At 35.2% G+C, this 23,758-nt stretch overlaps 1 protein-coding gene across 1 annotated transcript in view; it reads right to left on the bottom strand.

Annotated features, from left to right (window-relative positions):
• Positions 1–373: 373 nt before the first annotated feature.
• Positions 374–23,758, bottom strand: part of LOC108545542 (sodium- and chloride-dependent glycine transporter 2) — a 91,493-nt gene continuing 68,108 nt past the window's right edge. The window contains 1 exon segment of the mRNA XM_017897221.1: positions 374–1,178. Coding sequence (XP_017752710.1) covers positions 1,041–1,178 — 138 coding nt within the window. The 3' untranslated portion in view covers positions 374–1,040.

Below are 23,758 nucleotides of genomic sequence, written 5' to 3'. Positions count from 1 at the left end.
GAAAACTCACAAGACTTTTAATAAAATAAGTTTATTAAAAAATGTACATTCAAGAATTCGACAGAGTAGTGGTCACGGCAACAAGGATCTTTTTCAGTGGTTTTTCTGGGCCTTTATACATTTTTCCGAAGGTGGGGTGAAGATGACCTTAGTCCTAGTCACGGGTTGACTAGGATGTTTTCTGTACTTTGAAAATGGTGAGTAACAGGAGATCACTAACTATTTTGAATGGGGTGGCTATGTACGTTTCCTGAGTCAGTGGTGGATGGCTATCAGCAATGTAAATAAGGGACTCTACAGAGGGTGATAGATTTAGTTGAAACTGTGCAGGTTTATAGATTTCGTCATGCAGTTCAAGGAAATATATTATTATAACGACAATTATTAAATAGTTTTTGATATATTTGTAGAGTCACACAGTCTCTACTTCGCTGGAGAGCATTTCGGATCCCCAAATTTACTGAATCTATTAAGTTCTTATGAGAATCGATTGAAAAATGTTACAATATTTTTCTTAACGAAAGAATCACCCTGTATATCGTAGCTCAAATATTGGCAGTTCTAGACACAGAATCCGAATGTGACGATCGCGGTTCTTGGCACTCTAGCGGTCAACACTAGAACTACCCAACTAATCAAAATGGCTGCTTCCTAACCTATCTTGCGATTGCTTCGCGAGAATACTACTTTAATATGTAAAAGTAGTATTTTACTTATATTTGGAATATTTAATATCAGAACTGTCAAATTAATCAAAATATTGGTTTTCAGACATTTTTACTTTTTCTACAGTCATTAACGTACAGTTCGTGTAAAAATTAATATTGACCTTCGTAGGGATAGAAACGTAATTATATATGTCTAATTGTTTTCGGTATAACATTTTAATCGTGGTTACCTATGTATACAATGTTTAGATACACATTACTGGTAGTTCTAGCGTTAATAGCGAAGAGAGCGTTTTCGTACGCTGTAATCAGGCGATTAACATCCGAATCGATGTGACTAGAATCGTGTGAAAGGGAAAGACAATTTTGTCGTTAAATGTAATTCTCTCCCAGTTTATCCTCGTACGACTGCGAAATCTTGATGGACGCTGTGGACGAACTGTCGTTACCTGTGTGTTGTCCCACGGCCGGCCCCCATGTCTTCTTCGGTCGAAACAAACTCAGGTCCCTCTGCGGACAATTAAAGCGAAAGTCAAATTCTTTGAATAGTCACCGGTGCCTGGGTTCGTGCAAACATTTCGAGTCAACCGACCTCGTCGTTTCAACCGAACGTTGCCAGAATGTGAACACAATGAAAAATTCCGTACATTTTATTCCAGCCTTTCAAAGACGTACATCTTTTGTTTGTTTAATAAATTCTTTCTAAGAAATTGAAATATTTAAATCGTTTTATTTTACAGAGTCTAGTTGCTATAGGATATTTTGATGATTTTAATATTTATATTATCCAATAAAATGATAGCATATGCTATATTTTTGAATGGTTCTTGAGATTAGTACAATATACGTAAATGTCATATACGGATATAATTTATTAAATAAATTTTCTTTTTGTTATATGAAAAAAGTGGTAGTTTATACTTTTTTCCATTATAAAAAATTCACCTGAAAATAAATCAACGAGAGTTTTGTTTCCAAAAGTAGGAAATTTTCTTACATATTTTTGTGTATTGATTACGAATATGGTTGCAAAAATTGTCTATCCTGTTATCATTAAAAAATAAATGATTCCAAAATTTCGATTTTCGCTATGTTTGCAAAAATATTTCGAAAACAATAATTTTTTTCTAATATTTTTATCGTATAGTTTGAATCATCTCATATAAAATCTAGTTTGATTTCTAATCATATGATCCTTTTTTTTTCTTTTTATCAAAATATACCACTTTGAAGTTACTCGAGGAACACTGGAAGGGTGCGTTATCATTTTGTCGTGTACTGTATAGCTTTTATTTTTACGTAAAAAGATGCAAATTTAGTTATTTCACAGTCCCCAAATAAAAAATTAATTATTATACCTAATTTATTTTGAGTTATCTCGTATCGGGTAGTTGACATATTAATGTGATTTATTAAATAATTCAAATATTTTTTGAATGGACATTGTTACTTGAATAATTTTATTATCAGTAGTATAGGGTGGGTGTAATTTATAACACAATGAAAATGAAGGTAACTCGATATGATACATTATATAAGATTTATTTTTGACACAATGAGCTTCGAAAATTCGTTGGGAACATGTGCCACCATGTAGGAATTGGGTATCGTGTTGTTCGATTATGAATTGCTTTACAAACTTGGCTGCAATGTGATTTAACTATCGTAGTAGAATAGAGCCGTTCACTGCACAAATTAATTAACTCCATAAAACAAAAAGTGGAGAAATGCAATGAAATAATGTATATTGTTTTTTAAAATTCCCTTTATAATTTAAATCGAAATAAATATCGTAGAATGCATAAATACAAATGTAACTTTCATCTAACGGTATATAAAATTTATAAGAAAAAATAGCCAAAAGGTAATCGTTAGTAATGTTACCATTTTTATGTTACTGGAAGAGTTAATCGATTTGGCAAGTGAAAAAGTAATCAATTTAAATTCAGTGTTTAAATTTTTAGGTTTTTTAACACGGAAGAAGAAAATTATGAGATATTTTTATTACAGATTTTTCATAAAAATGAATATTAATGAGTCTGTTATAATATATTATTATTTGTGAACCATCAGATGATTCACTATTTTGCACATCCACGTTATTATTAGTTTCACGCATCTCGATTATAAGGGTACAATTTTATTTTTTTGAAACCACTGACAAATTGAAATAATTGTTTATAATAATTCAAACCAAAATACGATCTGGAAGTAATGTTGAAAAGGCTGAAAAAATATGTAGTCCTGTAAGACTGGTAAAGTACACAGTAGAAGTTAAAATATACCAAATTAAACTTTATTCTTGATAATAATTAATTTGACTTTACAAGTACTTAATTCTGCGACAATTAAACTGTGACTGATTAATTTATTTTACTTAAATTCTGATAAGTCGGCATTAAAAAATTCACCGTTATCATTCATGGCTTGCTGGTGCATTTGAGTTGCGTTATTGCAACGATTTACATTAGAGGAGTTAATCAAAGTGACTTCTGAAATAAATTATTTATTATTCAGTGGCCAACAAATTTTTGTCGTTTAATGGGGTTAATCTTAATTATCAGGGAAAGCTATTATAAATATAAAAAGTTACGACTATACCAAGTGCTTTGACACTTAAATTTAACATTTTTCAAAAAGTGGAGTTAATCGATTTGTACAGTGAACGGTTCATATATAGATACTATTATAATTCTTTCTCTTCGAATCCTATATTTTAAAAATTCCTCTATTAATTTTAATAATAATAAAATGTGCAATAATTTACCTAATAACTTAAGAAAAATGTCAATCTATTTTCGCACTACCTAAAAATAACTACACTGTCAGATCATTATTTATTCTAATATCGTCCAGCCTATAAAGCATCAAGAATAATAATTTTCCAAAATGTTGTCTATGCAAACGATAATCTTAAAGTTAAATTAAAAAAATAATGTTCAACGATTCCTATAATATTTTATTTGTCATAATTATTGTATTAATCTTACATACAAACATTCGTAATATTTACGATAAACTAAGCCTTCATTGATTATTATAATGATGAGTTGTTATTTTAGATCATGTGTCTTTCAATGTCTTTCTACTCAACGAATAAAATTTAATAATGGTAAAATTCAGTATTTAATCACTACTTAATAATAATTTAATATTAGAACTTAATCATAAATTAACAAAATTAGAAATAAAACTTAATTGGAGATTAATAAAATCAGGAAAATGACTAATGAAAAAAAGGATGACCTACCACAATATTTCCACAAATTTTCTAAATCAAGAACCTGATATTTAATCTTTTCAGAGACAGATTGTTTTTAAATTATCGTTGCAATGATTTCAAAGCAGTGATTATAAAACAGAATAAACCGCTTTTAGCGATAATATTCGACGAGGTCTTCTTTTTCAATTTTTAAGATATTCTATAGTGAATAATATACATGAATTCTCTAAGTAAAGGGAAAGAAACCGTGTTACAAATATCTAATAAAATAGAGAAAAATGGCGGCTCCTTTCATATACTAGCTATCTATAAAAGAGAATTTTATAGTGGACATATGGCGCTAACACTTTAACTCGAAGCTTGCATAAGCAGTTGGTTATATAGGAAATAAGAAATTTTCAAGTGCATAGTACAGCACAATTTTATAATCTAGAAATTCAATAAGTTCTAACGAAATCACACTTCGGTCGTTCCGCGAGTTTGGTTTAACACAGTTCTGCGGTTGCATACATATTAATTCTGGTGCATGAAAGATTCCACGCCTTTTAAATATTCCATCCAAGATAATCTTCGAGAGTTATCCTCTTTTTCATGAAGCATTAACCCCTCGAAATTTGTGTCGTATATATACGCTATGGTCAAAATCCTATGTATTATATATCCACGTATGTATTATATATCTACAAGATGTTCGCGAAATCGTGATGTGACCAGCACGGAGGTACTTCCTCGCGTAAAACCGAGTCGAAAATAAACACAAAAATTTTTTCCTACGAGGCTCCGTTTTCGAGCAAATCAAGTTTGAATATTCGTTAGGTGTGCGTGTATTTAGATATAGTCTGTGCCGCTTACACGCACTATTGTTTGTAAACGATATCGGTCAAGATGTGATATAATTCCAACGCTTTTTTAAATATATAAGTGTAAAAAGAATGGAAAGAACGCGAATTTTTGAATAATTCTATTAATAGGGGTTATAGCTAATATACCGAAATATTCAATATACAAATATACCGAATATTCATGCAAAATTTCGGGCTAATCTGTCAAACAGTTTTTGATAAATCATGGATACCGTTCTAAAGAACAGTTTCCAGAAATACCTGTTCAAAGCTTCACGTTCTTCTCGTCCCCTCCCGCCCCTCTCTCGTATGACGCGCCAGTATAGTGGCTTTCGCGGATGTCATATTTCTGTACGACGCGCCACTATAGTTAATCATCATACAAAAATAATACAATAATTTAATCATCAAACACTTCATTCCAATACACTCGTGTAAAGAACAGCATTATCCGTCACACATTGCAGTGCCGTATCATTTACACGTAATTCGCGTTGAACTCTGCCGTACAGAGAAACAGCCCCGCGCAAAATTCAGCCGTGCCTAAGAGGTTAATTCAGAAATTCGCGTAGGCGGTGTGAATTTGTTCGTTTCGCAAAGAAAAGTGGTGGTTATTCGGATAGCTTCATGCTTTTACTCGAATCACTTCATCGACCATCTCGAGCGAATTATAAATTATATTTCCCTGGTTTCTTTATTGTACGGAAATCAAATTTTAATCTTCGCGTTTTCGCTCAAAGCATGTACCAACATCGCAAAAATAATTTCAGAAATATTTATAAAAGAAGAAGATGGAAACCGAAGATAACCTTTCACGTAGTTCAGAAGCGAGCGTTGTAAAATTGAAAATGTAGAGACTGATTGAAGATACAATATGGTTTGTTACGTGCACGTAACAAAGATCTATGTACGTCTCTGTATCGCTAGATCGCGGAAGAAGAGGCACTCCCTTGGTCGCTTTCCTCACAGAGATTTTCCTCTCGCTCGCGGGCTCATATCTTCCCGAACCTTACAAGTAGTTGGAAACTGTACAGGGAGTGGAAAACAGGAGAAAAGGAGATAAGAGTAATAGTAAATTTATCGAGTAAAACAAAGCGGAAGCGGTCAAGAAAAGGGGCAGAAGTACGGTTGAAATAGGTTCGATCCGTACGATGGAGCACGGAGCGAAACTTTTCGTTTCAAAGTACGATTACCTACGTACCGTAGAAAAACTTGTATTAAGACATTTCGAAGTTGCTCGGATTTTACGGTAAAGGGAGGCAACTTTTCAGAACAGCGCATATCTCCTGCAGGGCTTAACCGCAGCTGCCAGCGGTACGTGACTCTTCAAAAATTTGCAATTCGTTCAACGCTGAATTATGGCCCGCGATATCGCGAAACGCTCTGCAATTATCGTTCGCTCGCATATTTTGCACGCGGAAATTTACAGCGTCTACGACAGTCCGCGTCGTTCGTAAATACACCATGGAAATTGTAATTGCGAACAGCGATGAAACGATTCGGGGTTGGGAAACGAAATTTTTGCAGATTCGTGAATTTTAAAACGGCTGGAGAAAAAATTATTTATCTTCGTGCTAAAAATATCAAAGTAGTCGAAATTCCTGTTATCCGATTATTTCATCTTGCAAATAATATTGTATGTGCGTTTATTTTGATCCAGTGTGAATGCAAATGTGTGAGGTCGAGTAATGGCACGAATGTAGATATGTATGTTTTTGGAAATGCGAATGGAAGATCTAGAATGCGTGGCGTTATGCAGTTGCTATGGATCAGAGTCAATTTGTTATAAGAAAGTTCACTTTGTTACAAGAAGCGTGAAAGTGAACAATTATGATATAATACGTGTGTAAATTTATAATTTTAGAATAAATATGCGATTATTATACAACAAATTCGCAATCTTCGTTATAGGATTTCAATTATTATTATTTATGTGTTATTTGGTATTTAATCTTGCAGATAATATTGTATGTACGATTATTTTTCATCGAGTTGATATTGATATTCATCGAAGAAGGAATATAATTGTATTTATATTTGTTTATTTTGTACGTTTAATTTATTATTTTTATGTACGTATTTATCTCTGTGGATTTGGTTTCATTAGTGTGAATGCAAATGTGTGAGGTCGAGTAATGGCACGAATGTAGATATGTATGTTTTTGGAAATGCGAGTGGAAGATCTAGAATGCGTGGCGTTATGCAGTTGCTATGGATCAGAGTCAATTTGTTATAAGAAAGTTCACTTTGTTACAAGAAGCGTGAAAGTGAACAATTATGATATAATACGTCTGTAAATTTATAATTTTATAATAAATATGCGATTATTATACAACAAATTCGCAATCTTCGTTATAGGATTTCAATTATTATTATTTATGTGTTATTTGGTATTTAATCTTGCAGATAATATTGTATGTACGATTATTTTTCATCGAGTTGATATTGATATTCATCGAAGAAGGAGTATAATTGTATTTATATTTGTTTATTTTGTACGTTTAATTTATTATTTTAATGTACGTATTTATCTTTGTGGATTTGGTTTCATTAGTGTGAATGCAAATGTGTGAGGTCGAGTAATGGCACGAATGTAGATATGTATGTTTTTGGAAATGCGAGTGGAAGATCTAGAATGCGTGGCGTTATGCAGTTGCTATGGATCAGAGTCAATTTGTTATAAGAAAGTTCACTTTGTTATAAGAAGCGTGAAAGTGAACAATTATGATATAATACGTGTGTAAATTTATAATTTTAGAATAAATATGCGATTATTATACAACAAATTCGCAATCTTCGTTATAGGATTTCAATTATTATTATTTATGTATTATTTGGTATTTAATCTTGCAGATAATATTGTATATACGATTATTTTTGATCGAGTTGATATTGATATCGAGATAGAAATATAATTGTATGTGTATTTATATTTGTTTATTTTGTACGTTTAATTTATTATTTTTATGTACGTATTTATCTTCGTTACAGGATTTTAATTATTATTATTTATATATTATTTGGTATGGTTGTATTGAATATACATAGTATCAAATCGGTCAAAACGATTAATTTCAAACTTTCTATTGTTTATTTCTTTATATAATTAAATATATACGGTTTCTTTATTTTAGATATTTTAAGTAATATTTTTTATTTTTTCTAATTTAGGTTTAAGTCCTGTATTTATATTTATCGTTACCACTGGATACGTTTGGAAATATAATATTATATATACTTTTTATTTTTCCAAATAAAGGATAATAAACTTCAAAAATTTTTAGTTGTTATTTGCATAGAGAAAAATAATCCATTCGTTTGCAAGTTTTTAAATTAAATTAGAATTCACTGCACGTTGAAATTCATAAATCGACCAAACATTAAAAGATCATAATCAAAGAATCACCTTAAAAAGTAACGATGTATCTATTATACAAGGTGTCCTATTTCAACCTGATTACAAAAATATCTAAAAAAAAAACTTTTTCGAGAAAAATATTAGCTGAAGTAAAAAGAAATCCTTGCATGAAAAAAAAAGAAATTTTTGCATGAAATTGAATGCAAAAATAATGGATTTCTTTTTACTATACCTAATATAACGAAAGACGAAGTAAGTCGACAATGTTGGCCACCACCTGAATATTCCAGTATTTGTATTTATAAAAAGAAATCCATTATTTTTGCATAAAATTGAATGTAAAAATAACGAATTTCTTTTTACTTCGTCTAATATTTTAAGGAAAACTGTCTCCTTTCTTAAACAGAATAAAAATTCGTAAGAAAAATATGAAATTCCGTTTAAGAAAACGAAATTGACCTTCAAATAACCTCGGAAACATACCACGAATTCGAAATAAAAAATATATTTGTTCTTCCCTCTCCAAACTCCACGATTTCCGTTTGAACTACTTTTTGGGGGAAAAGCTTAATTTTCAAGATACATATTTCGTTGTCTAAGTTAAATTGGGACACCCAGTGTATCTCGAAGTTAATTCGAACGTAAAACTAAAAAATTTATGAACACGCGATACTTTTAATTGGACAGAGAGCAAGTACGCACGTAAAATACGAAAAGCTAGAAATACTTGCACAACTATCACGCATATCAATAGTCGAGGGCAACGTATAAAACTAATATTGCGGATAACTTTCAGTTACTGCTAATACATATTAACTTCCGATACTAGCTAGTATTCCATATTGATTTTCTTTCAATGCTCCTCGAATATTCCGGTTCGTTTGAATGGCGCGAAAAAAGTTGGTGCAGCTAAAACAAAAAATTTAATACGCTTCATTCTCGTATCGGATTTTTGCGACTTTATTGCAATTTTCATGAATAAAAGAAACGTTCAAAGATATCCATGGCGCGTATACAATCGGAAAGTCCCTTTAGCGAGAAATTTTCAAATGAAACGTCGACGACGTCCAATATTAACAGTGCTCACAGCCATAAATTATAGTGCTAATATGAAACGACCCAGGTATATATACACGCCACTTTGTTCGTTGCCACATTTCACACAAGTTAATTAATTGCTATATTATGTCTTTATTATCAGCTAACTTGCAGTTAATTGATACCTACTTTACATCGATCTACAACCATTTTGTTCCGTCGACTGATACGAAAGTAACGCTGGGCAGGTTGTAAAATCGTATTAAATGAGATGACAGTTTACAGATTTTGAAGAGCAATGGCTCTCCAATAGCAGATATTTTTTAAATAAAGCGACTCAAGTCTCAGTTGGTTATTAACCCTTTGCACTCGAGAGGCGACTCTCAGACACTATTTAATCAAATTCTAAACATCATTATTAATTAATATCTCGAATTTAAAATTGCCGAACAATGCGTGGAATATGCAGGTAAAATAATTCTACGTCTTACAATTAATTTGCACCTCTTATTTACCGTTTTGAAAATATTGTCGACTTTATGGTAGAAGGTTTTCGAATTATTATGTTCTATAACGAAAAGATCACCGAGTGCAAAGGGTTAACACACTGCGGACCGCTCACGAGTTTTCTGAGTGTTTCGCGCGCCATCTGTTATGGGCCTTAAATGTCAACGCACTGTCTTGTCAAAGCAAAAGCTCTCCAATAACAGATATTTTGTAAATAAAGCGACTCAAGTCCCAGTTGGTTATTAAGACACTGTGCGTACAGCTCACGAGTTTTCTCGTATTTCGCATGCCATCTGTTATGGGCCTTAGATATCAACCCACTGTCTTGTCAAAGCAAAGGCCCTCCAATAAGAGATATTTTGTAAACAAAGCGAATCAAGTCCCAGTTAGTATTTAACACACTGCGTACTGCTCACGAGTTTTCTCGTGTTTCGCGCGCCATCTGTTATGGGCCTTAGATCTCAACGCACTGTCTTGTCAAAACGTGTGGTCCCTGGCGCATAGCTTAGAGATTTCTATGCGGTACGCAATGTGTTAACTCTTTGGGGCACGGTGGGATTAAAAGTGTCCCACCTTTTTGATGCACCCTAATGCACACATAATCACAATCACATAATCACAATCACATGCTCACACCTCTTTTCGCTATTAAAACTCAATTGCAACTGACTTATGCCAAATTACTCTCGTTTTTTTTTCTTCTTTACACAATTCATACAGCACCTCAATCATTACACGCATATTTATTTATCACAATATCCTGAATTCATTAGATATTGCCATCCCATGCATACTTGTTCCGCTCATCCCTTTCTTATAGACATCGCTCCTTTATTATATCGACACATATTGTTGCGGCCCTAGGACCGCAATGTCCCAAATCAAGTGGAGGCCTGTTTTATGCCTCTATTGCAAGGGTCCCTTCACTTGCGCATGCTCAGCGTCACCTAAACCACCGCTAGGATATACCGTGACAAGGACCCATATATTATTCTCTAGACGACAGGCATAAGAACCCAAATGTTTAAACAACCACCACCACCGAAAGACGCTGAAGTTAGCATACACCCCCAATATCATACCAACCAATGAGAAGACAGTTGATCCTTATAAAACTACCGACAAGGCATTCACAAGGAGATTCTCAGTAAAACCTCCATCACGACCACATCAAGATTCTCTCTAAACTCCATCACGACCACAACATCAGCAATCGAGACCCACCAACACTCAGCGCAGGAGACTGTCTACTACTATAGAACTCCTTGCAGTTCAACACCAACCAGGTCTACCTCTATTCAAGTTAGAGTAGGCCGCATCCCAAGCAGCATTGCCGCAGCAGCGTAACGGGCCTTACAACCCCGTGAAACTCCACGAGCGAGTTGCAGTGTTCGGGACGCGACACATATATATTTAAAAATCTATGTAACCATTACCACAAATAGTGCTCGAGCAAGAGAAATAGAAAAGGCTTAATATATGTTACGTGTATTTAGTTGTAGATTTGTATATGGTAATAAGTGAAGAATAATCAGAGACTTTTAGAGTTGATAGTGTTATACGTGGATATTATATTTAACACTAGAACTACCGATCTTCAATGGGTACCTAACTATAACGTGCACAGATTATAGTAATTTCAGCGGTACGATGAATATGAGTGAATATATTGATTACAGTTCTTTCTTAATACGAGTTGATACCAATTTTATTCTTAAAGCAGGTGTATGTGTTCGGTGATTGCAAAAAGGAAAATTCTGGGACCAGTCATTTTGACTGGGTTGGTAGTTCTAGTGTTAAATGAATATATTAAATATTTCCTGAACAATATTATAGCATAGGGTAAAAATTATTGATGAAATATATATAATTATGTTTACTCTTTCTTACGATACTCGTACACACGTTTACCCTCATTGAATTATGCAATGCAACTGACCTATCCAATTACTCTCTCGTTTGTTCCCTTTTTTTTCGTGCATCACATAAATATACACAGTTTATACCACAGTTCATTTATTACACTCATACTCGATCCACTCATTCTTTCTTACATACATCATTTAGTTTTACATCAATATATGTGTAGGATATTTTTTGACTTCCCCAGGTATAGAGGCCCCGTTAGCGTCTGGCGGCCACACGAGTCTGGGGAAGTTGGGGCCAGGCCACGGCTTTCCCCATCGTAAACTGGGGGTGACGCGTTCGTGGGCACCTCTCGGGAAGGGTCCCCGCATGGGTGACCCTTCGGAGAGCCTAACCCGAAGGAGGAATCCCTTCCACCCCAGAGCGTTACGTGGAGGGAGCTTTCTCCTCCTTCGGGGGAGGCTCTTGCCTTCCAGACGGGCATAAAAGGGTCCGCTCTGGAAGATAGAGGAGAGTTTTGAGATAGTCATTAGAGAGTTGAGGTAGTCCATGAGAGAGTTGAGACCGAGAGTTGTGATTGCGAGAGTTACGCGTTATTGAGAATCGAATAGAAAATACAGGCTGCAATGAATCTGAGTATTCCGAGGTACCCTCCAGCGAGTAGAGACTGTGTGACCCTACATATGTGTATTAACTCTTTGGGGCACGTTGGGATTAAAAGTGTGACATCTTTTTGATGTACCGTAATGCATGATGGGACATTTTCAGTCCCACCTCGAAATATTGCAATAGCTGCATACGCATAGGTTTATATTTTGTCTTATTTACGTAAAGCAGTTGGTAATGCTTTCAACAAATGTAATAAATGTATTCGCTTGTGTTGACAATATTCAACATGCCAGTACAGGTTCATCGGTTGTTGCAAGCGGAAGGTTTATTGCGACAATCCTTTTTTCCCGGTTTTATGTGAAAAATCGTAAAAATAAGTTAATTTTTATAAAAATTAGTTCTATACCAATCTTGTTTCATTTAAAACGTAATAAAATTTCTATCGAACATGGGTCTATTTTATTATCTGAAATCCTGTGTCGCAAAGAGTTAACACTTGTAATATCGATTGTGTGATCATTTATAATCAATGTATGCTATGGTACCGTGTAATACCGTCACTATGGTACCCTGCTAAAGCACAAGAGCGAAGGACGAGTGAATTATTACGAGTATTTTCCGTCTGTTCTTTTCTTTCCTTAGATTTCTATCTTCGCTCAAAACTCATACCAGGTTTAACTATTGTCTTTTGGATTAAATTTCTTGTCTTATTATAGATTGATCGCGCAGCCGATTTTACTCTATTTCCGTTCAGGTGATACACAACGACACCACTCCTCGAGGTGCTCAATTTAACAGTATAAAGAAGTAAAATAAACAGAAAGTTAGCTTTCGAGCTTTTTAAACACCACTGTTACGAATGCCTTCGTTTATGCTTCAAGATATAACAGGAAGAAAAATTTCAATCAGGATATTTCGCAAACAATTGTCAAATGACTTTATTCAACCTTCAGATGAAGAAATATCGACCTGGATCGATAGAAATATTCGTATAATTGCAAAAATACTCAAGTTATTTATACTTTTTATTTACTTGCTTTATTTCGTCTTAACCAAGAATTCCAAGAATTGGAATTCCAAGAATTCTAAATATATTAAAATTGATATATTTCAGTTTTTGCTAAAATTGCAATTTAAATGGCAAATGGTAACTAAATTTCACGCATGAGGAATATAGTCGTCGTGACACAAAATTCTGTCATTTCTTCATGCCGGATATTGTCATCGAACACAGCTGGCAGGTTAATAAACTGCAATAAAATTATACCATTTATTTTTTAATCTTGATACTGACGGTTCCACGGACCGACATCACTCAACGAAAAGATCACTGTCACGACTTAACGTGTTAATATTTCTTCCAAGGATTTACCTGCGCCAGCTGGTTAGCTTCTAGCCTTCTTCACTTTCTATTTTATCCCCTTTTTCCATCCTTCCGACTTTCTCTCGCAAGTCTGTTTTTCCTCTTGCGAGTTTGCAGTTCTTGCCTGTCTCGAAGGTCTTCTCACTCTCATACAGTCGCAAGCGTTTATATGTATTTGTGACGTCCGAAAGACGAAAGATTAGTTACTTTTCAACAGCTTAATTAGTAGGCTTGCGACAACATAGTTGTGTAGCGACCATCATTCGCACCTTCGCCACTAGATGGATTCCGACTTCGAGGACTTTCTTGTAAATCCTCGGAAAACTTGCAATTCCTATACATATGTTGGATGACTAACGATTCGTTGGCCCTTAGTCACTAGAAGGACCTGGCTGATAAACGCAGGCCAATTTCAGAGTCCAAAAACAATTGACTTATTTCCACTTTCTCTAAGGGCCAATGGACATCTTCACTCCATCAAAAACTGACATTATATAAGCACCCGCAAAATTTGCGAAAAGTCAGTTCAGTAGTCAGTTCAGTCAGTTGAAGTTTCAGTTGCAGTTTTGTTTCTTCCTCTCCGCCGACTTGTATTTTTCCAACGTAGCCTTGTTGCTAGAACCCGTGTTGTATGTTGAAATCCGGGTTCCAACGCATATAACTTCCCGACCTTCCAGTAGTATCCCGGTCTGAGGTAGGGCCTCTTAGGGTAGCTTTACTGACGAGTCCACTAGCAGGCCCAAGACGAGAAGCTTATCCCTTCCTTTTCCTACCGTCCGTTGCGACGGCAACACAGAAAGTTAGACGTGCCTTATCGTCCTTCCAGCGGATTAAGCGATATAATTAACATAAAAGCACAGAACACGTACAACCCTACAACCTACAATCAGAGACCCATCACGATTGGACCCACGTCTAACTGACCCACCGAAGCGACAAACCTTTACTCGTAAATCGCGACATTGATCACCTAACAATATCGAAAAGCAACTGTAGCGTCCTATTTATAGACTTCCTCCGATGTCCTAGAACACTTATCACGCGCCAAATTAATATTGAGTGACTAGTTGTAATAATAAGGATCCCGAAGTGTGTGTTGATAAAAGAGAGCGTTTATTTATAGAAAATATAGAATAATTATAATGGAGACGTTGAACGGAGTACCGTTTCGAACACTCGTTTATATGCGTAAGTAAGATGTTTCAAGGATCGGTGTCGAAGACGAACCGATTTCTCGAATTTGATCTATGTCGTGTCTCGTCGTGTCCTGTCCGGTGTTTTCTCCAGTTTAGTTCTGATTGGGCAAAATAAACGTTGGTGGTGGAAAAGTAAGGAGTTTTAATTGGACAGAGGGTGTGACGGAAGGACCTTTGGCTAAGGAATAGGAAACTGTCAAGGAGCAGATTTTTGATGGTCAATGACGTGATTTATAAGTGGTGTCCGTCTGTCGCTTATTGGGTCTGTCACACGTGGGTCCCATCTGTCGAGTCTGGTACTTGTAAAATTCCTAAACTTTCGCCTTTACCTTTACAACTTAATCCGCTAGAACGGCGGTGGGGCACATCTATCCTCCGGAATTGCAGTCATGATATAGAATATATTGTAAACCGTCAGGTCTGTTAAAAGTGTAAGCCTTAGAATAAAAATCATGTTATAAACACGCTCTCTGGGACGGAACAGCAACTTCCTTGATAGTTTCCTACTCCTCGACCAAAGATCCTTCCGAGACACCCACATCAAATCAAAAATTCTATTTTTCCTCCACTAACATCCACTCTTAACCAATCAGAACGAACACGACGAAACGGTATAGCAGTCACTTAGAACTCGAAGAGAACACATCAGAAGCTAAACAAAATTCAGTCAGAACGCATATAGAACGTATCAGAACACGAATAAAACGCAACACATCACATTCGATAATCGCAATAACTACAAGTATAATGAAGTTGCTTCCCGAACACTGTAACTTCCACGGTGGGAATTTCGCGGGGTTGTAAGGCCCGTTTACGCAGATGCGACAATGTTGCTGGGATGCGGCCTACTCTAAATTAACCCCTTGACATACAATGACGTCTGTCGTTGTCTTGTCTTCTTGGGATTTTTAGGAGACCTCCCTCGTGACTACTGTGTTGGTGATTTTATAAGTTTCGTATGTCTACTGATTGATTGGTGTGAAATGTAAGTGGTGGGCGTGTGTCTTCCTGTTGGTTATGAATAATATTGGAGGCATGTGCTAGCTTTGGCGCCTTTCGGAGGTAGTTGTTTAAATAATTAATAAATTATTAATAAAGTTGGATGTTTAAATAATTTGGGTCCTTGTGCCTATCGTTTTAAGAGTGATTTATTGACCCTTGCTAAGGTTCACCCAAGTGGTGACCAGGTGACAACGAGTGTACACGAGTCAAGAGACGCTGGCAATAAGGACATAAAACAGTCCCTCGCTTAACTTGGGACGTGCGATCCTAGGGCCGCAACAGAAGTATACAGAAACACAAAGTGTCCTTTATTGCATATCCAAGGTGCTCGGTATTTCAATTAGTAGAGCATACTGAGAGAAGGAATCCAGCATAACAATCCTAGGCTGCCTTCGTACAACGACGGTATAATCTGTTGGTTGATTATCGCAGTCAGCAAGTTAGCCAAAGCAGTCACGCTGTCAGCTAGTTAGTTTCCACTAATCAGTTTTATGCCAAATAGATAGTCTACCAATTGAGCTCTTGAAGTTTAACTGTCATCTTTACGTTTAGTCTTAACGTCGACTATGTATATTCTAACGTTGACGTGTATTATCTCGTTAATAACAATTGAAGGAGAATATACCCCCTCGATAAGAAATTGTTAAATTACTGTGCTTATATAAAAAGTATTGATTTATGATGTCAGTTAAACAAATTGCATTTGCAAAGATAGTTACAGAAAATATTTAGATAAATAATAATAAACGAAAAGCGAGATAAGTAATATTTTAAGGGAATAATTTATATTTTTCAATTTGCACAGTAACATTTTGATAATGTTTAACGAAATGTGACAAAGGGGACGTTTAACGTATAATTATTTTGGGGGGAAATTAATTTCAAATTTATAATATATACAGGGTAAGTCACTTAAATAGAACATGTTAGTTTCGTCATTATGAAATTTTTGAAAAGCAGCGTTTGAATGGTTCCCAAGTATGAATCTGGTAGTGATAAAAATAATTTTTGTCAAAGTCATGTTAATGATTTTTTCGAAATCATTGAAATTCTTTTGCACACTGATATTTATTTTTATAGTACGATGTTACGGTTTCTATTAAAATGAATTCAATAACCTATAATAACGTGAATCATCCTATATATAATTTCGAATATATACTATACAGTAGTATATAGATTACTAGTATATGATTACATATACTATATACCAATATTTGAATATATACCATGTACGGTGTGGTTCATGAACTACTTCTAACAGTTTAACAACAGAAATAGTTTAAACAAACATCTGTTAATATTAAATAAACAATGATTTTATGGATGAAAAAAGAAAATAAAAAATGTCAACTGGAATCATATTGTATTCTTTAAATAGTACTATATGTTTTCATTCTCATAAAATATTTTAAGAAATGTTCTTAAATTAAAGAGAAAATGAATATGGATTCTTCATTCATTTGCTGTGATTACTATACAAATAATAAATATATAAATACTTAGACTAGAAGAAAAATTGTATACATATTTGATAGAAATTTAACTATGAGGGAAAATAAATATTACAATTTCTATGACTTCTTGAAAAGACCCATTTTTGGTAAAATTAACAACGCCTTTTGAAAGGTTAGAAATTTTTATATAAATTTAAACATAATATCACGGTTCTAAAAACTCCGTGTTCAATTTGCTGCACATATTTATTCAAGATTTTCCTCTTCGCGTCGTAAAACATTGAATCGGTATACTACCTTGGACTCTAAGCAAACCGGATATCGCAGTATATTGGAAGAAAAAATACTGGAAACCGATAAAGCCTATAATGCTTTAATCTTCAAACAAATTTACGTGGAAACTTGTGTAACCTTATACTGCTGTATCGACTTGCCTGTAAATTTTCTTTACGAAAAGCAAGCGAAGAAAAAAATATAATTTTAAACAAACTTGCCATGCAATTCCATTTTAGTAAATGAGAAATGAAAAATAGCCATTTTCTACATGGTTATGTATTGACTTGCCTGTAAATTTTCTTTACGAAAGGCAAGCGAAGAAAAAAATATAATTTTAAACAAACTTGCCATGCAATTCCACTTTAGTAAATGAGAAATGAAAAATAGCCATTTTCTACATGGTTGTAACGTCGACTATGTATATTCTAACGTTGACGTGTATTATCTCGTTAATAACAATTGAAGGAGAATATACCCCCTCGATAAGAAATTGTTAAATTACTGTGCTTATATAAAAAGTATTGATTTATGATGTCAGTTAAACAAATTGCATTTGCAAAGATAGTTACAGAAAATATTTAGATAAATAATAATAAACGAAAAGCGAGATAAGTAATATTTTAAGGGAATAATTTATATTTTTCAATTTGCACAGTAACATTTTGATAATGTTTAACGAAATGTGACAAAGGGGACGTTTAACGTATAATTATTTTGGGGGGAAATTAATTTCAAATTTATAATATATACAGGGTAAGTCACTTAAATAGAACATGTTAGTTTCGTCATTATGAAATTTTTGAAAAGCAGCGTTTGAATGGTTCCCAAGTATGAATCTGGTAGTGATAAAAATAATTTTTGTCAAAGTCATGTTAATGATTTTTTCGAAATCATTGAAATTCTTTTGCACACTGATATTTATTTTTATAGTACGATGTTACGGTTTCTATTAAAATGAATTCAATAACCTATAATAACGTGAATCATCCTATATATAATTTCGAATATATACTATACAGTAGTATATAGATTACTAGTATATGATTACATATACTATATACCAATATTTGAATATATACCATGTACGGTGTGGTTCATGAACTACTTCTAACAGTTTAACAACAGAAATAGTTTAAACAAACATCTGTTAATATTAAATAAACAATGATTTTATGGATGAAAAAAGAAAATAAAAAATGTCAACTGGAATCATATTGTATTCTTTAAATAGTACTATATGTTTTCATTCTCATAAAATATTTTAAGAAATGTTCTTAAATTAAAGAGAAAATGAATATGGATTCTTCATTCATTTGCTGTGATTACTATACAAATAATAAATATATAAATACTTAGACTAGAAGAAAAATTGTATACATATTTGATAGAAATTTAACTATGAGGGAAAATAAATATTACAATTTCTATGACTTCTTGAAAAGACCCATTTTTGGTAAAATTAACAACGCCTTTTGAAAGGTTAGAAATTTTTATATAAATTTAAACATAATATCACGGTTCTAAAAACTCCGTGTTCAATTTGCTGCACATATTTATTCAAGATTTTCCTCTTCGCGTCGTAAAACATTGAATCGGTATACTACCTTGGACTCTAAGCAAACCGGATATCGCAGTATATTGGAAGAAAAAATACTGGAAACCGATAAAGCCTATAATGCTTTAATCTTCAAACAAATTTACGTGGAAACTTGTGTAACCTTATACTGCTGTATCGACTTGCCTGTAAATTTTCTTTACGAAAAGCAAGCGAAGAAAAAAATATAATTTTAAACAAACTTGCCATGCAATTCCATTTTAGTAAATGAGAAATGAAAAATAGCCATTTTCTACATGGTTACTACAGTATTTCAAATTTCAAACAATAATCTTCAAATACATTTGTATGGAAACTTGTACCATCTTTAACAGCTATCTTAGTAAAGATTTTATGATCAAACTTATGTAGAATATATATACACAGAATTCTACATAAATTTGACCATAAAATTTTTACTAAAATATTTGCTAAAAACAAGTAGAAAAAAGATACAATTTTAAACGACAAATAAATATTTCATATCTTTCTTCTGAAAAATTTCAAATGAAAAATAGTTGAGTCATACATTATTCTTACACTATTTCAACTTTCAAATGATAATTTTCGAATAAATTTACACTAGAACAATTCTATATAAAAACCATAAGACATCTGAGTTAAGAATCAAAGAGAGAAGAAAGAAGATATAATTTTAAACTTAAAACAAAATTGTTATTTTTATCACGAAAAATTAAAAATTAGAAATAATGAACTTCTGTGTCATTCTATGCTATTCTAAGTTTCAAACAATAGTATTTTTTTCAATCTAAACAAATTTCATTAATCTAAACAAATAAATAATCTAAAAAAATTTTCTAAAGAAACTGTAGAATCTTATACTATTATAATTCTACTATAAAATATTTACATAAAATGTCAACAGACATCTTTAGTAAGAAAAAGTGGAAAAAGAAGAATATAATTTTAAACATCGAACAAAACTGTCTTTCAAATCAATCTCTACTATTTGTTAGTGCCGTTGGATGAGTGTAACTCCTTTGTTTATAATTATGCAATCTATAATGTAAATATATGTCCGAGTATCGTCCAGTGTGAATGATGTTTAAAAGAATGTTTAAAAAAATATTTAGACGAATGTGCCAGAAAAAATCGTGATTGTATTTGAATGAGTGAACTTCTTTTATTTATAATTGTGCAATTTATGATATATCGTAATTATATGTGCGAGTGCCGTCTAGTGTGAATGATGTTTAAAAGAATGTGACAGAATAAAACAGACGTCATAGAATTATCGAGTAGTGAACACCGTAATGAAATCGTAATAAAAAGTCGGTGAAAGAGAAGAAAGTTCCAAAAAGAGTGAATTGATTTATTATTTTAATAGTATATTATTTTGGGTTTATTACTTAAATATTGCAGGATATTTTTAGGCATTATTAGGATACGATGGTCGAAGTGTTCCTTACAGGAACACTTCGCTAGATTTAGAGGACCCGTTAGACTCTGGCTGCCAGATGGGTCATAGGAGGTCGGGGCCAGGCCACGTGAGGTGTCCTCGCGCAACCCCGACTTTCCTCGTCGTAAACCGAGGGTGACGCATCCGCGGTCACCTCTCGAGAAGGGTCCCCGCGAGGGTGACCCTTCGGAGAGCCTAACCCGGAAGGTGGAGTCTCTTCCACCCCTGAGCTTTGCGTGGAGGGAGTTTTCTCCTCCTCCGGGGGAGGCCCTTGCCTTTCACACGGACTTAAAAGGGCCCGTTCTGGAATATAGAGTTTAGTTCGTCAGCAGTTCGTCAATAGTTGTTTTTACTTCGTGAAGAGTCGTGTAGTTTGTTAAGAGTAGTTGTTGTTTATGTTGTTGGCAGTTCGTTAACAGTTCGTTAAGAGTTTTGTAAGAGTATTTTATAATAAGTGTTGCGGCCCTAGGACCGCAATGTCCCAAGTCAAGTGGAGGCCTGTTTTATGCCTCTATTGCAAGGGTCCCTTCACTTGCACATGCTCAGAGTCACCTAAACCACCGCTAGGATAAACCGTGACAAGGACCCATATATTATTCTCTAGACGACAGGCATAAGAACCCAAATGTTTAAACAACCACCACCACCGAAAGACGCTGAAGTTAGCATACACCTCCAATATCATACCAACCAATGAGAAGACAGTCGATCCTTATAAAACTACCGACAAGGCATTCGCGAGAAGATTCTCAGTAAAACCTCCATCACGACCACATCAAGATTCTCTCTAAACTCCATCACGACCACACATCAGCAATCGAGACCCACCAACACTCAGCGCAGGAGACTGCCTACTACTATAGAACTCCTTGCAGTTCAACACCAACCAGGTCTACCTCTATCAAGTTAGAGTAGGCCGCATCCCAAGCAGCATTGCCGCAGCAGCGTAACGGGCCTTACAACCCCGTGAAACTCCACGAGCGAGTTGCAGTGTTCGGAACGCAACAATAAGAGTTGTTCGTTATTAGTAGCAGTCTTTAACCCCTTGCACTACGCTGAAATTCGAGAAAAGCCGTGCCAAACCCGTGCGCCCGAATGGTCGGGGAAGGAGCCGAAAGGCGGAGCCCTAGTGTCGGAATTTGAAACACGATATCTTACGACTGACAATAAGTGCAAGATAGTCGTGAGCCCATTCGAGATATTCATACTTGGTCCGAGATTAAGACCACGAGTCAGACTCGAGATATTCATGTTTGGCCTGAAATATCGATGACGTGTCAGACTCGTGATATTCACGTTTGACCCAAAAGGTCGATCACGAGTCAGACTCGTGATATCCACGTTTGTCATGAAATTTAACAACGAGCCTGACTCGTGATATTCAAGTTTGGCCTAAAATTTTTGTCACGAGTCAGACTCGTAAAAATAGTGCAAGGGGTTAAGAGTTAGTTTGAGTTGAGATTAAGTCAGATCCAGTCCCTAGTCTGTGCAATATCTAGAGCCAAAGTACTCCCCAGCGTAGTAGAGTCTGTGTACGTCTCTACAATATTTTATTGTAGAATGGCGGGAACTGGTTTTGAGACACCAAAAATTGACAAAACAACAAGACCAGAATAACAAACTCAAAACTCACAAACTAATTTAACTTAGGAAAAGAACACCAAGATAACGAAACGAAAACGCACAAAGACGCACTCTAACTCTCTTTCCAACACCAAGCGACTCACGCTCGTGCTAAGTAGTCACAGTTGATTTCTAACGACTCTGTTTTGGTCGTCAAGGACCATGCTTTTATGCTTTTCTTATCCTTCGCTTCACCTCACCGTAGGACCCCGTAACTTAATTTTGTTACCTAAAATAACTTTTCCATTTGCTTCTAGAAAATATCGAACGGTTTATAATTTGTTTTTGCTGGCAATAGCCGATTCGCGATTTCTTTGGAAATTGTATCCTACATTATGCTTATATATACTTTGTGTTAAGCCTTGGAATGTCGTGCCTTCTTTGTTCGTCCCTTGGTTAGAATAGACCCAGAAGACCGTTAGGGTCTTCTGGCAGCCAGATTCTAATTGCTGTTTTAGTTCAAGTTCCGTGTCCTTTCTATTTTCACTTTCAATGCATTTTCAAACAATTCTTTACTTCCCTCGGGTCACCGGACACGAGGCTTTCTTTAGCCATTAATGTTAGAAAGCAGGCAACAGCACTTAGGATTTGACTGACAATAGGCCTGCAAGGAAAGGGACCAGGCCATGCGCGATGTCGCGACTTTCGGAGCCATAAAGTAACGGGTCCTTCAGGAAGGATCACGAATGTGCGGGTGACCCACCAGCAACCCCCTTTGAGGGAGAGGCTTCCTCCACCGGCAGACCTGGTCGCGGAAGACGGTCCTCCCTTCTTTGGGGGCATCTGATTCGCGGACCGAGGGCCCACCCTCGGTCCTGTCAACCACCAATGGGAAAACCGATTTCCCTCTGGAAACCATGGGCTCCGAAAGATCGTGCATCGCACAAGTTAGTTTGGTCAGTACCAGTCAGTCAGCAAATAACATTCGAAGAGTTCAGAAGAGTTAACCAGAACTATTACAAAATATACAGTCCACTAAAAACACAAGTTCCTCAAGAGATGTGGTTCGTCATTAACCGTCGCCAATTGCGGTCGACCTGTTGACGATATACACTTTGTGTTCCTGGTTAATAATAGTAAAAGATATTCTTGTCCCATTCTACCCATACTATTCTCTACTATTTTCGTATTATTTCTGCAGCGGCCATAGGCAGGTACAAATAGCAATATTTGGCGTGCAAATGGTCAGGAGGGTTTATGGAACGCACATACCCATCGCTACTTTTGAGAAAGTCGTCCTTCGCCTCAGCGGAAGTCTTTACCCATTTGGCGGGGTAAAAAGCAGCCTTCAGACTTAAACGATAACGGCTTTAGCAGCGCAGGCGGGTACCATAAACCCTCGCTTTTCCGAAAGGCCCGCGAAATATCGCGAGCGGGCGACGGCCTGCCACGTGATGTACCACGGGCCCGCAGGAAGACCCCCCAGGGTTCCCAGACCGTAAGCGCGTACTCCCGCGCAGGAAAAGCGCGCGAAATTAGGGGACCGAGAGGTTACCGGGAAGACCCCGAATTGGTTAATGAAGAGGAAAATTAGTTAACCAATCAGGGTGTCTTATTGGCACCTGGGGGCGCTTCCCGAAGACTAGTCAACGCAGCGCGAAATAGATAGTTGGTATCCAGCATTCCGCTAGAATACATCGCGCCGTACTCAATACGTACTCAAATAAATCTCACTCTTGGAAACCGAATATTGGAATTGATATCTACCCTACACTA

This window comes from Eufriesea mexicana, unplaced genomic scaffold, assembly GCF_001483705.2.
Source record: "Eufriesea mexicana isolate 0111107269 unplaced genomic scaffold, ASM148370v2 scaffold471, whole genome shotgun sequence".
NCBI classification, from domain to species: Eukaryota; Metazoa; Arthropoda; class Insecta; order Hymenoptera; family Apidae; genus Eufriesea; species Eufriesea mexicana.
The sequence above is the reverse complement of the archived record's forward strand: the minus strand, read 5'-3'. Positions and strand labels throughout refer to the sequence as shown.